This window comes from Amblyomma americanum, chromosome 10, assembly GCF_052857255.1.
Source record: "Amblyomma americanum isolate KBUSLIRL-KWMA chromosome 10, ASM5285725v1, whole genome shotgun sequence".
NCBI classification, from domain to species: Eukaryota; Metazoa; Arthropoda; class Arachnida; order Ixodida; family Ixodidae; genus Amblyomma; species Amblyomma americanum.
This window is the reverse complement of record NC_135506.1, coordinates 21,696,584-21,710,970: the sequence shown is the minus strand read 5'-3', so window position 1 is coordinate 21,710,970 and position 14,387 is coordinate 21,696,584. Positions and strand designations below refer to the sequence as shown.

At 50.2% G+C, this 14,387-nt stretch overlaps 2 protein-coding genes across 2 annotated transcripts in view; one reads left to right on the top strand and one right to left on the bottom strand.

Annotated features, from left to right (window-relative positions):
• Positions 1-1,791: 1,791 nt before the first annotated feature.
• The window catches only part of LOC144108074 (uncharacterized), a 39,556-nt gene continuing 26,960 nt past the window's right edge, over positions 1,792-14,387 (bottom strand). The window contains exons 2-4 of the mRNA XM_077641355.1: positions 13,166-13,328; positions 2,183-2,350; positions 1,792-1,995 (exon numbers count right to left, since the gene is read on the bottom strand). Coding sequence (XP_077497481.1) covers positions 1,930-1,995; positions 2,183-2,350; positions 13,166-13,328 — 397 coding nt within the window. The 3' untranslated portion in view covers positions 1,792-1,929. The remainder of the gene's footprint in view (positions 1,996-2,182; positions 2,351-13,165; positions 13,329-14,387) is intronic.
• The window catches only part of AdamTS-A (ADAM metallopeptidase with thrombospondin type 1 motif A), a 463,942-nt gene continuing 462,837 nt past the window's right edge, over positions 13,283-14,387 (top strand). The window contains exon 1 of the mRNA XM_077640653.1: positions 13,283-13,909. The gene's annotated coding sequence lies outside the window, so the exon portion shown is untranslated. The remainder of the gene's footprint in view (positions 13,910-14,387) is intronic.

The window sequence follows — 14,387 nt, the reverse complement described above, 5'->3', positions numbered from 1 at the left end:
GCAAACCATTCCCGCCACCTGCATAGTGGCGATTGCAAACTCCGCCAGCCCAGAAGAATGAAAAATAAGCTGGGTGCGGTTTCCAAAACTGTCCCCGAGTTTTAAAAAGTATCATTTGCACATGACGTGCTTAAACTGACAAATTTTAGGCTTACCTTTTTCAACTCCAGAAGCCAACCCTTTTTCGAGGTGGTGATCCTGGCCAACAAAGAACCGTCGCGAGAGACGTACGTCAGTCGTTGGAGGCACGTCGCGAGCACTTGAAGCACTACAACCAACGCAAAACTGTCGCAAAACATTGAACTTTGTAGATTAACGCGCGACAACTGCAACAACGAGGCGGCGCAAGTTTGGTTTGGTTTATGGGGGTTTAACGTCCCAAAGCGACTCAGGCTACGAGGGACGGCGTAGTGGAGGGCTCCGGAAATTTCGACCACCTGGGGTTCTTTAACGTGCACTGACATCGCACAGCACATGGGCCTCTAGAATTTCGCCTCCATCGAAATTCGACCGCCGCGGCCGGTACCGAGCCCGCGTCTTCGAGCGGCGCAAGACCGAAGCGTATCGCGGTGACAGGAGCACGTGTGGCGCACCCGGCGGACGGATAGAAAATCATCCTGACAACAAACTTTTTTTAGGCCAACTATACATGCACTAGTTACAATTAACCGTGGGAAATGTGAGGACGTTTTATGTGCAACATATTTGTTCGGATATAGATGATGTCGACATTAGGACTGATTTTTTTCAGCGGCGTTCTTCGCAGACCTCTCGTAACGCGCCCGTCCGATCAACTCGAAGCAGGTGCGCGGAAGAACGTGCGTGATAGGAGCGACGAAATAAACACGGCACTAGGAAGGTAGCCCCCCTCCCCACACACACAGCATACATTTATATTTAGCCGGGGTATGTTACGTATTCAGCGAATGCAACATGTGTGGTCGTGCACGGTGGTCTAACAGCTGCCAAGCCATATGACCAATGAACGTTCTATTTAGTTGCGTTCAGCATGGTATCCAAGCTATTTCCTATCACGGAAGCAGGGTGCGGCGAAGTATGATGGCCACTGAGAGGGTTCCAAGACGTGTCCAATGATAGGTCATCGGCCACTGCTGCTTGGGTCTAAAAAAGTCCCTTGTCCCAGCGCTGTCACAGCCGTGCTGATCTGTAGCGCCTATAGTTTGACACTGCTCGAACTTGTACAAGAGGCGCGACAACTTTGTCGCCAAGCATGGTTTTCCCACCGGGGGCGAGGAATTTCGTCCATTAACCAGAGCCGCAGCTAACAGCATCTGGGAATTAAGATGTTGGCGGATATGCTAAGATAGGCGGCCTCTGCAAAGCAGTGTCGAGCGTGGCTCGACCATCCAAGACGGTCCCTACTTTTACCTTCCTTAGCGACCCAAATCCCCGACAAAAACTGTCTCGAGCCTCCATTTCTAAATAAACATATTAATTAATTAATTAATTCTTTTATTTAGCAAATAAAACGAAGGTAGTCTATCCTAACCAATATCCTTTTTATTATGTCAACCAGATACAAGAAGTAAAAGCACATCGATGTGGGAACGCATTTAAAGGTGTTAAAATATCGCAGCACTATTCGCTGGTCTGTCACTGGTTGGAAAACGTTTGCACAAAATAAAATGGCTGAAATGTATATCTAAAACAGTGCTCCCTGCTTGGACTAGAATAAAATGTCTGACATGTATAAATGTCTAAAATGTAGTAAAATGTCTGCAGTTGTATAAATAAATGTTGGCATGTGCTGCGACGGGCCATTCTCGTTGGGGCTGCACACGTTTCAGCAGAGCCACCTGCTCGGCATGCACACAGACGATTGCGTCTCAAGGATGCTGTAACCTCTGGTCCGACAGGTCTCGCCTCAAGTCGTCGTCAACTGGTTCCAGTGCCTCGGTGACGTCACCGTCATCGCGTGTTCCATGAAGAGCCGGAGGGCATGACGGCTGGGCCCTGACCTTCATGACCGCCCTCCTGCGTCACATGCGTTGTTTACCATTTTCTCATTGAATAGAGCTTACCGAAGAACAGTTTAATCTTCAACCTTTAGCCGAAATCCCTTCAGGGTAGTTTTTAACCGTGGGGAGAACGTGTGGGGGCTTTTAGTGTTTTACGAGTAGGTGCATGATGTAAGGTGCTCAAAATGGCGGCGGCCTTTCACCTGGTTGTGAAAAGTTCTGCATGAGAGCGCGGCAGCAAGTGGTGCGTGCCTGGTCGAGTCGTAGTCGGTCCAGGACTGCATTTGCGGCTCTCGGGGAGCGGCAGGTCCACAGACTCCTGTGTCCAGGAACTTCTGGGAGGCCTGCAGCTCTTTTTCCACCTGGGCCACCTGGCGGAGGAAATGGGTTATGCAGACATCAAACACCCTTTTACTCACGCGCCATCTCCCTTCCCGTTCCCCTCACCCCACCCGCCGCGAATCCGCTTGCGTCGGAATGATTCCCTAGCTTATGAGTCAAGGTTCAATGCTAACTTTTTGGCAGCTCTTCGTAGCTCGGTTACCTATGTCTTGGGTAACCGCCACACCTCGCAGAACTCCAGCTTCAACTTACCCAGACTTGAGACGCATATTACAGTCTTCTATCTTTCTCTAGCGGTGCAGTGCTCGCCCACCGGACACACAGTACGCCGTTCATACTAGACCGCTCTTTTACCACCTACCTGGACTAGACCAGAGAAAACATGGCCGCCGATTAGCCCCATTAAAAGTATGACGTTTCGGCTTCCAGCAGGCCTTCGCTTCGGATCCAGCATCTGTTTTTTCCAATGGATCATCCCGGCGAGGGAGGATTGTGTCATGGCCCCGACTTCACCAGGACAGTGTGCCTCTCCCAGTGACGACGGCAGAACCAAACTTAAAGCCCTCTGTAAACTTCGTCGCAAAAAACAACGTCCTTGGTTTACTAAATCCTCTGCCACACTCCATTATTACAAACAGGCCGCTGCTCATCTTTCTAAAGAAAATGTCTGTCTCTCGTTGCTATCGCGCTAACTGAAAGGAAGCCAGAGCCATGACCAGACGCTACAACACGGTTCCAATTGAAAAAAAAGTTTGTTTTGTTATGGGCAGTGATGAGTCTAATTGACTACAAGAAAAAAATTAAAAAAAATGACCGGCGGTTTAGCATTGCTAAGCATGAAATAGTGTGTGAAAGCAGTTTTTTTGCAGGTGGACACCACCGCTACACAACTGAAAGCGTGACTGAGGTGTCAGTTATGCGCGTATTCAAATTTTTCATTATCAATGCCAATTTACCCTATGTACGCCGGCCGCCTATGCTCCAGTGAGTGTCGCGTTTCTGCAGCAATATTTTCAGCGCCAACGCATATTGCTCTAGTGCTGTGTTTCTGCCACAACGTTGTCCACGCCAACGCATGCAGCGCACATTTGTCACTACCGCAACATAGCCCAAAACGCGAATATAGGAGGTATTCACATGACGTCATCCGCAAGGGGCGCTAGCGGCCGTCACGGCATTCGCCATGTTGGTGGTCGCGCGCGGCAGCCGCAGCATTTACCTCGCTTGTGATGTGTGAAATGTGAGTGTATTTAGCGTCTCGGCGCAGATAATTTCTGTCCGACCCGTAACACCGTGTGACTGAGTGGATACGCCGTGAACTGCGCGTAATAGAAAAGAGCGGGCACGCTGAAAAGGTTACACTTTGTGTAAACGTCGACCCGTAGGAATGTGCAAGTTCCGGCGTGGTGTGCGACGTACTACAAGACGGCTGTCGTGCGTTGAATTCACCGATATTGAGGCCAGCCTTGTGCGCGGCGTAAGTTTTCCGACAGGTCGATGAATTAAAGCATGCAAATCAATAAGAGGGTGCAACTGCTTGACAAGCGGGCGAGCCCAATATCCGTGCTGAGGGTTCGACGGCCGAAGTGCCGTTTTTCACCTATGTGAGTTGTTAAACGTGTCTGTTCGTTTAGCTAGCTTAACTTGTCATCTCTGTCTGCTGAAAGGGGCGTGTTACTACTGAATGTAGCGGAATCGCTTCACACCGCGTTGCTGCGAACCGGCCTATAGATTCCAGGTCTTGTGCACTCGAAGCAACGCTACGTTTCTACAATCAAACCTGCAAAACATTCTCGCTATGTCTGCCATTCGTGTTGCGACTGCATGACAGTATTTGCTCGACCATTTTGTCGCATAAATAAAGCAGCTATGACGCAATATGACTATCCGCTGAAACAATGTGGCTTGGGCAGTTCGCGGACTGCAGCCGCTGGAAAAATGAGTTTCTGCAGCGTCCGTTTAGGAATATGGGTAATCAATCATGTGCTCTGTTATCCACGATGTGTCCTGCATGAGTAGCTGAAAGTTATGAACTGTTATTGAAAGCTGCAAGTCGTGCACATTCTTGCGTGCAATGCAGCCGGCCAGTTTTGCTGCCGAGTTGCGGCAGGCAGCTCGGTTAAATCACGGCACAGAATTCTGCAGCAAACTTTATGCACAATAAGCGTTCCACAAAGAAAATTGGTCGTTGACGCATTTAACAACGTGCAAAGATGTTATGGATCACTAACAGTTCAGGCCGGATACCTCACGGCGTACCGTGACACTGCGCGAGCTGGCGTGAAACGACCGCAAACATGGCGCGTTTGCCGCGGCGACGCTCGCGCCATCTGGTAGCGCGGCCTCAGTGAATACCTCCTATTAGTTTGAAAGCAGTATTAGTTGAGGAATAAGACGATGTGCAATGCACAGCGCGAGAGTGTGTTGCAGTTTAACACGAGCTGTGTTTGGCTGCGGCGATAACCTAGTGCTCCCACGCAGTGGCGGAGTCGCGAGAATTTATTTGATCTATTTTTATTTATTTAATTTTCCACAAACCCACAAACACTACAAGCATACAAACATCGCAAGATCTTGCTCCGGGTTTAAGCCTGGACTCCATGTACGCGAAAACTCACGCGAACGCGACGCCGTCGCGCGAAGCAAAATGCATGTGTCGCTTTCCGTGTCGCTCGGATATGCACCCACAGAAAATTTCGCTCGTCGCCCGGAAGTCCCCCACGCGTCTGGCCAACCAGAGCCCCCAAAGCCGTTTCCGGTTTGTCCACGGTTTCTCACGGGTACATCTCACGAAACCCGCCCGTCGTCTTGGTCATCGCCACCGTCGAGAAAATATTTGGTTTTGTAGCTGAGAGGCAGACCCGCATGATTTAAATAATTAAAACAATCTACTTGTTGGGTGCGGAGGGCTAATAGCATTTGGAGTGGGCTACGCGAGCGGGCGTACTGCAGGGAGAGATGCGTGTCGAGCCGCGGGTACCGGCGCTCGATCCACCGTGCCGCTGCGCTCCAACTGTGCAGAAACACTCGCGGCGCACATTCTCACTGGTAAATTATGGTTTGCTCACTTACAGTCAAACTACGGTGACAGTTTATGGGAGTGTTTTTACTAAGCCGGAGTGCACAGGTACCGACAGAAAGCACACCTCCCCCGTGAACCCGTGATGTGACTTCGTCTCCGCAATCACGCCGTTGGCTATCTCCATTGCCGCTACACCGCTGCCGTAGAGGAAATATTCCTTTGGCCCTGACTATGAGGCACACTCACAAAATTTAAAGAGAGAACAGGTTACGGGCGTGCTTCTAAGCTTGAGTCCGCTGCGCACGTCGCGGGTGCGCGTCGCCTGCCGCCTTCGCTTGCATGGAGGCTGCCCACAAGCGACGGAGCGAGCGTCGCCGTGCCGCCTAGTCGCGTCGCTCGCTCTTTCGCGCACATGGAGTCGTCTGGGCGAAACTGGTCGGACCCCAAGATGGTGACCTCCAACCGCGTCTCCGTCCTCTGACGTTCGTCGCCTTCCAGCCTCCGAATTTCCCTCTTGTTGTGGTTCTCGCTCCTCTGGGGACGAAGCGACAACTCTTCCACAACGAAGGTGAGCGTCGCGGTGTCGTTCAACAGAATTGTAGCTCCGCGGTGTCGCAGTGAGTGGTATAAACCGGTTCCCTCGACGACTCTGATGTAAGTAGACGCAGTAACTAAGGGACAAACGAAGAAGCCTCGTAGTATTCGACACTTTTAGCAGTGCCATGCACCGTGCTACTGCTACAGTTACCGGAGTACCGGGAGCCGACCCACCGCCAGTGGATGGATGGATGGATGGATGGATGGATGGATGGATGGATGGATGGATGGATGGATGGATGGTTGGATGGATGGATGGATGGATGGATGGATGGATGGATGGATGGATGGATGGATAGATGGATGGATGGATGGATGGATGGATGGATGGATGGATGGATGGATGGATGGATGGATGGATGGATACGGCTGAACCCTTTACATCGGGCGGTGGCTCAAGCCACCTAGCCATGTCTTGTGAAATTTTACTCCTGTCTTGCTTTTAGCCACCAATCAGATAACCTTCGCTTGGTTACTTCTAACCTCTTAAAATCCACTTTCCCTTCACTGTCCCTAAACCCCAATGCCTTGGGTAAGTCAGCCCCGCTGCCTTCCACTGTAGGGTGAAGCCCTTTACAGAAAAGTATCAAGTGTTCAGCCGTTTCCTCCTCCTCTCCGCACGCAATGCACAAAGTGTCTATCTCCTGGTACCTGACTCTATACGTCTTAGTCCGCAGAACTCCAGTCCTGGCCTCAAACAACAAAGAACTTCCCCTACAATTATCGTAGATATTTTCTTTGACAATTTCCTGTTTAAAGGTCCGGTATGTTTCCAGTGCCGATTTCGTCATCACCCCTGTTCTCCACAAAGCTCTCTCTGTTCCTTTAACCTTTTTCTTAACCGATAATTGTTGATTTGCCCCCTTACTGCTGTTCAGATATTTGCTTGTCAATTTTCTAGTTCGCTTTCTCCATTTCGTGTCAACATTCTTTATATACAGGTATCTGAAAACTTTCCTAGCCCACCGCTTTCCCTCCATCTTTCTCAATCGTTCCTCAAATGCTATCTTACTGCTAGCCTCTCTGCTCTCGAAAGACGCCCATCCCATATCACCCTGTACCCCCTGATTTGGTGTATTGCCATGTGCTCCCAAAGCTAACCTCCCTACTCCCCGTTGCCTAATTTCCAGCCTTGCTTGAACATCTGGCCTCATACACAGGACCGCATTACCGAAGGTCAGGCTAGGGACCATCACCCCTTTCCAGATCCCTCTTACCACCTAATACCTATTGTAATTCCACAGTGCCCTATTTTTCATGGCAGCTGCATTCCTACTAGCTTTATTCATTACATATTTTTCATGCTCTGTCAGATACTCAACACTGTTATTTATCCACACCCCAAGATACTTGTACTCATTCACTACTTTTAGCACGAACTCCTGTATTCTATGCTCGCCGCCCTCTTCATTAAATATCATGACTGCAGATTTTTCCTTACTATACTTGAAGCCTAATCTATCTCCCTCTGTACTGCATATGTCTAACAACTTCTGCAGGTCTTCCTTGTTGTCAGCCATTATCACTATATCGTCCGCGTATATTAGTCCCGGTAATGTCTGTTTAATCAATTCCCCTTGCTTGAAAAAAGATAGGTTGAAGCCTAGTCCGCCCACCTCTAGCTTGGTCTCCAACCCTTGCAGGTACAACATGAACAACAAAGGGGACAGAGGACATCCTTGTCTAAGCCCCCGCTGTATCTCTACAGGCCCTGATACATTTTTTCCCATTTTATGAGCACTCTGTTACCTCCATATATATCTTTTGAAAGATTAATTACTCCATTTTCCACATCCAATGTGCCCCGTATGTCCCACAAATGCTCCTGAGTAACGTTGTCATAGGCTCCCCTAATATCCAGAAATGCTAGCAATAAGGGCCTATGCTCCTTTTCCGCAATTTCTATACACTGTGTCAATGAAAACAGATTGTCCTCCAACCTCCTTTGTTTCCGGAACCCATTCTGTAGTTCCCCTAACACCCCCTCGTTCTCCACCCAAGCCTGCAGTCTATCCTTTATAATCTGCATCACCACCCTGTAAACCACAGATGTCACTGTTATGGGACGATAGTTACTTACGTCTGCTTTGTCCCCCTTTCCCTTATATATCATGTTCATTCTACTTAATCGCCATTCATCGGGAACTTTCTCATCCACTATCATTTTGTTCACTACCTGTATTAATGTTTTCTTGGATTTTGGTCCTAACTTCTTTATCAACATAATCGGGATACCATCTGGTCCTGTTGATGTGCCACTAGGAACCTTCTTCTCTGCCCTTTCCCACTCTCCTTGCTCAAGTGAAGCTATTGCTGTAACCGATCTATCCTCCTTCGATAAATTATGTACCACGTGCTTTGCTGAAAATTTTTCCGTCATCCTTGTTCCTATGTGCTTTATTACTTCATCCCCTTCTAGTCGAATACCCTCATCTGTAACAATAAACCTTTGTTCTAGCCTAGTTTTATTACTCATTGCATTTAGATGTTTCCAGAATTTTTGGGCTGCTTTTCTATCCTTTTTATTTACTTTTGACATCCATTGGGCACCCTTTCTTCTAATTTTCTCATTAATCAAATAGGATGCGTCCCTTCTACTCTTTATGAAGGTATCCCATTTTCTGTCTACTTCGGGTTTTGGTTCCCCCCTCTTCATGGAATATCTGTGTTCCCTCGATGCTTCCTTGCGCTTTTCTATTGCCCTCTTGACCTCCTCATCCCACCAACTCTTGGGTTTGCATCTTTTCCCTTTTAGCTTTACTCGCACCTTAGCTAGCTCTAGCTCCAGTAATCGAGTTAATTTGGTATAAGTCCATTCTGTTTCACTATCCTCAAAAATTACTTTCTCAATTTGTTTGGCTGCTGCTTCCAATTGCTTTTCTGAGTAAAAATTTCCCCCTGATTGTTCATCTTGCTTCAGTCCTATATTGCTTTTTCTTCTGAAGCTCAACTTGATACGCTTGTGGTCACTACCTAGACTTCTGGAACCATCTTCATCTATGCTCATTACCCCTAATCTATTATACATCCTCTGTGACATTAGTGCATAATCTATCGTCGAGTGCAGACTCCCCGCCTCCCATGTTATGAGCCCTTCACACTTCTCGGTGCTGTTGCATACAACTAAATCATGCCTGTCACACATGTCCTGCAGCATGCTTCCTGTCGAATCCGTGTACCCATCCAGGTCTTCTATGTGTGCATTCATGTCGCCTAATATAATTATCTCGCCCTGTCCTCCTAGCTCATCAATGTCGCTTGCAATACATTCTAACATTTTCCTGTTTTCCTCTTTGGCATTAACCCCTGTCCACAGGTATACAAAGCCAAGGAGTGTTTGCTTGCCTGCCACTGTTCCTTTTAGCCATAAATGTTCCCTGCATCCCAGTCTAACCCTTTGAAAATTCATACTTTTATGAATGAATGCCCCAATTCCACCTCCCTTTCTGCTGCCCTCTGTTCTATTGCAATATTCCAATGCGTAGTGTGGGTTACAGGGTGGTTGCTCCATGTCTCTAAGATGTGTTTCCACTAAACCATATACCATTAATTCCTCCTGTCTTAACTGTTCTATTTCCTCCCATTTCTGTCTATTCCTGCCACCTTGCATGTTAATGAAACCTATATCTGAATTAACTTGGCCCTGGCGCTTGCGTCTCTTTCTTCCCCTATGGTTCCATTGTCCGTTTGATCTTAATTCTTCCTTCTCTACACTGGTTCCTTCAGAGCTCTGGGTCCCCCCAAAAAAGCTGTTGCCTGGCGACCTATCCTACTACCCACCTTCTTGCCAGTGGCATCACCGTAGTGGATGCCATACTGTGCAAAAGGGTGGGGCCTAACCTCGTGCACTTCCCTGTTGACCTCCATCACCTCGTATCTTAGTCGTCGACTCAATAGCCTAATTACCCGATTAGTCTCAACGACCCTCCTTTCCGTTTCGCGAGCCTGCCTCTGGACCTCTGGGATTGTGCATATGGTCACATGCACACTCTCAGAGGCCTCTCTAAGCCTACGCATCCCCACCTCCAACTGCATCTCAAGATTCTGGCTCCTCCCCTGCAGTACATCATTGAGACCAGCATGGATGACCACAAGGTGTTCGCCATCCATGCTACCCACCACCACCTCCCGGGCTCTGGCCATTGCATCCACCATGCACTTTCCCGACTGAGCCTCCACCTGCACCCGCCTGTCTGCCTTCACTGCCGTCAGAACGCCTCCCTCAACCCTCGCTACATTCGAGTCCCCGACCACCAGAACTCTCCTGCGCCCCAAACGTTCGCTTCCTAATTCCATCTGTTGGCCTCCGGATCGCTCTAGCTGACTCTCCTGCCGCTGTACGCTATTGTCGCGAGTTTCCATGCCCGCTTTAACATTTTTCATTTCGTTCTCATTTTTCTCACTCAATGCTCGCTGCGCTACAGCACTGTACGATCGACGAGCCTCGTCCCCCACCTGACACTTCTCCGAACTGGGGTGCCCAGCCGGCCGCGACCTGAGCGCTTCAACCTGTTTTTCTAGCTGGGTCCGCTTTTCCCGCTCTTCTTTCATCTCGCCCACAATTCGCTTCAACAGGGCGGCATTATTCTCCTCCTTTTTAATCAAATCGGCGGCCTGAGCTTCCAGCTTAATCCGTGCCTCTCGTTCGACCTGCAGGTCTGCATTAAGTGCATTAAACCCAGCTTCCCATTCCCTTTTTAACGTATGAACGGCGTCCCCAAACCGCTTACACATCTTACACACGAAGCTAGCCTCATCCGCCTCGGCTAAGCTCCCGAACCCAGTCTCATCTAAGTAACACCAACGGTCGCACTCCTGGCACTGTACTAACTCCCCGTACTCGTCCACCTTAACTTTCCTAGCTTGCCGACCCATCGTCCGGCCGACTACGCCTTGTGAAAGCCCGCCAAAATTCCTATGCCGATAGCCCTCGACCCTGCGCAACGTAAAAGCCCGCCAAAAATTATTCTCACACAGTCCACACGCGCTGATTGGTCCCCATGCGGCAGAGACGCGTACAACTGCCGAACACCTGGCGCCATCTGGCGCCCTCAAGGCGCTTTACGCGTGCGCACTGACGGCGCGGTGCCCCCAAGGCGCTTTGCGCATGCGCATTAACGGCGCGCGGACTCCGTGTGCTGCGTTAACAGCAACGGTAACACGGTATGCTAAAGGTGTCTATTAACTGCTGCTTACAGAACGGAACGGAACTGCTACTTATAGAACTAAGCATTGCACTTTGGGAGCAGTTTCAGAGACGCCGATACGGAATGCCATCATCAATGAAAAACGCCTCTTTCCGCGAGTTGATAAACGACACCGCCCCTTAGGCCTATAGCGAGTTCCTTATCGTTATCGTTTACTAACTTTGCAAGTTTATTGCCAAATTGTAAGGTAGTGTGTATCCTGTTTGTGCTAACGAGTCCGACATTCTTGTGTGAACCGAGACATGGCTACGACTGCATGTCAGTGACGATGAACTTTTAGCATATCTGCCTGTTCAAAATGCTTGCAATATGCTTCGTTGTGACCGTACCGAGGCCAGGTAACGTTAAGAGACCGGCAACTGCAAAATCGGCCCGGGGTGGCCGCACCTGTATTTCGTTTTTTTTCTTTTCCAGCTTATAAAAGCTCCGTTTCCGATTAGAGTGGTCTCTTAGTGATTAGAACACCATATATACTCTATCCATATACAGGTCGTATTTTATTCGTCCACATCGTCCCTGTAAAGTGCTATTGCGGAATGCAGAATGGTAGGCGAGTTGGCAATTCGCTGTAAAGAATGGAGACTAAGAAACCTACAGGACAGTCACTAGACGTACACTTCCTGCAATAAAGGTGCAGTTGACGTCCTACGAAGTGTCGTGTATGCTTCTCGCCTAAGTGTCCGTCCTTTACGCTAGTGGAAGGATCCGAAATTTGGATAATCGAGTTTTCTGTTACGACATATTACGACGTCGATGCCATTTGCCTTAAAAAATGTCCCTCACACATTCATAGCTGTAGACGCTCCGGGACATCTCACCCTTCCCCAACTGGAAATAAGTATCAGAAAAAGCTGAATCACCCTCCTCGGCCGCTTCCATTGAGAGGGGATACTGAAAACACCGTGCGACCTGGGAGAGGGCGCTACAACTACTACTACTACTATCATCATCATGATCATCATCAACAACATCATCATCATATCGACTCACACTGGAGCAGTGGCCTCTCCCACAGATCTCCAATTAACCGTGTCCTGTGCCATCTGCGGGAACATTGTTTATATCTAATTCCTTCAAACTTCCTAATCCTGTCCATCCACCTGACTCCCTATAGCCCCACATCTGTGTTTACTATTGTTGTTGTTTGTTCCATCACGTTACATGGCTGCAAAGGGTTCATTCGCAGAAGCGTATGCTCTCCCAGACCACCTGGGCAGCATTCTCAATCGTCAGGGAGGAAGCGTCGGAGTTTTCTGTTGCAGCCTTTAGCGCCCTTTTCCCCTTGGGTCCTAAAAAGCTGTCTCCCTGGAGGAACAAGACAATAAACTTTGCGCGGAAGAAAATGGACCCAAAAGTCTTGCGGTTTTGTAGCGCGCAGCCTAACTGCGCAAAAGAAGATTACATTCATGACTTCGTGCACATTCGAGGGCAGGCACGTGTCCTATAGGAGGGGGCTGGAGTGAACCTGGCCCTCGCCGAAACAGAGCTCACCTGCCCCGCCCCCCTCCCAGCGGTGTTCTTGCTGGGCGCTCACCACCCAGTAACAACATCGCGCCCCATTGCATACAAAATATACCTTGGGCCTGATCAGTGAGCTATTACCAAATACCAAACCCCAAATACCAAATGCCATCATTGCGCCTTTCGCGTGAAGAAAACCGCTGTGAAAGAAATCACGACAAGGCTACCTTGGCGTTCACATAATTGAGTTTAGGTGCGCGTGATAAAACGATATTTCTTGCGGTATTAGCAAAGCGCCCTGGAGCCCCTATATGGCTGGGTCGTCTGCTAGCAGCGCTTAACTGCCAGGGAGACGCAATCAAGCTCATCGAAACCGAAACTGCGAGTGAAGAAAATGACCAAGCGCTCAATAACGTAAACACCCAATCAAATAAAGTTTCGTAATACATATATAAAATAACTGTAACTTAAGCAAGGTGTGATAAGCAAGCTATTTGTAAAGCGGTTTTTTGTAGTTCAGTTATCCTCCTCAAGGGGCCGTACAGCAGCATTTTTACCTCTGCGCCTGGAGAGATGAAACGTTGCGAGCGATGCTCTAAGGAGGGCGCTACCAGTCCTACTGAACACTTGCTTGGCGCGGCGCTCGCTGTCAGCGAAACACAAAAAAGCGCGACAGGAGTGTGGGCGAAGCGGGAACGGGCCGGTCGAGCGGCGGCGGAGCTAGTTCGCGGAGTTCATAGCGGGGTGAGGTGCAGCAGCGGCGGAGCGTCCGACGGCGGCACCAGCCGCAGCAGAGTTGAATACTACTTTCCAGCAGCGCTCCGCGCGTGGCCTTCTCTGGTGCTGCGGTTGCCCACACTCACGTGTGCCGCGCTCCTCTGCTCTGCCGCAGCGGTTGAAGAAGAGGCGTTGCTGCCGCGCTCATCATCAACCATCATCATCGGCGCGGTTCGGGACCTCCTCCCATCGGTCGAGTGTCGTCTGCATCTCTGCACCGGGGAGTTGTGGGGGGATCACCGTCAGCTGTGTGACCGGCGCCGTGGACGTTCAAGCCAGTGCCGCGCCGGCGTGCAGGGGACGACCATGAGGTCCGCAGCCGGCATCAGCGGGGACGTGCCGTCGGATAAGTGCCGTGCGTTGGTTTGAGAGCGTCGACCGTGGCGTGGATTTCCCAGCGGCGATGCCAACGCTGTCGCCGGCGGTCAGCAGCATGTCGCTGAGCGTGGTCCTCCTGTTCGTCTGTTTCGTGGCGTGCGTTTGGGGACCCGGTCCGGCGGTCGCCGAGCGACGTCTGCTGTCAGGTATGTGGTCTTACGCGTGGAACTCGCTTCTTTCACCCTCCTCGGCTGCGCCGGCCCGCCGCTTTCTCGAGCCGTTCTTCGACTATTTTCGGGGCCGTCAGAGGAGGAGGCGGACGAAAGCGTGCGGCGGCCTCGCCGGCGCGGACGGGCTGTTGTTCCAGCGAAAGTTTTTTTCTCTGCGCCAGAGCGCTTTTGCGGGGAAAGGTCGTCGCCGAAGGCTTTGTACGCATAGTACTGTACACCCATGTACGCGGCCGAGGTGTGCGGCGTCCGCTGTTGGCTGCATCGAGCGGTGATTGACGAGCCGTCAACTTCGCTGCCAGTACCGCTGGGTGGCAGCGGCACGACGGAGTCCCGGCAGCCGAGTCTGCACGTATCGCTGCTTTCGCCGCCGTCGCTGACTGGGTTGGCCGGTTTCGGCTCGCCCGTCCGACGAGCTCGGTCGGTTAAACGAAATCGCCGCCTCATCTTCGGCGGC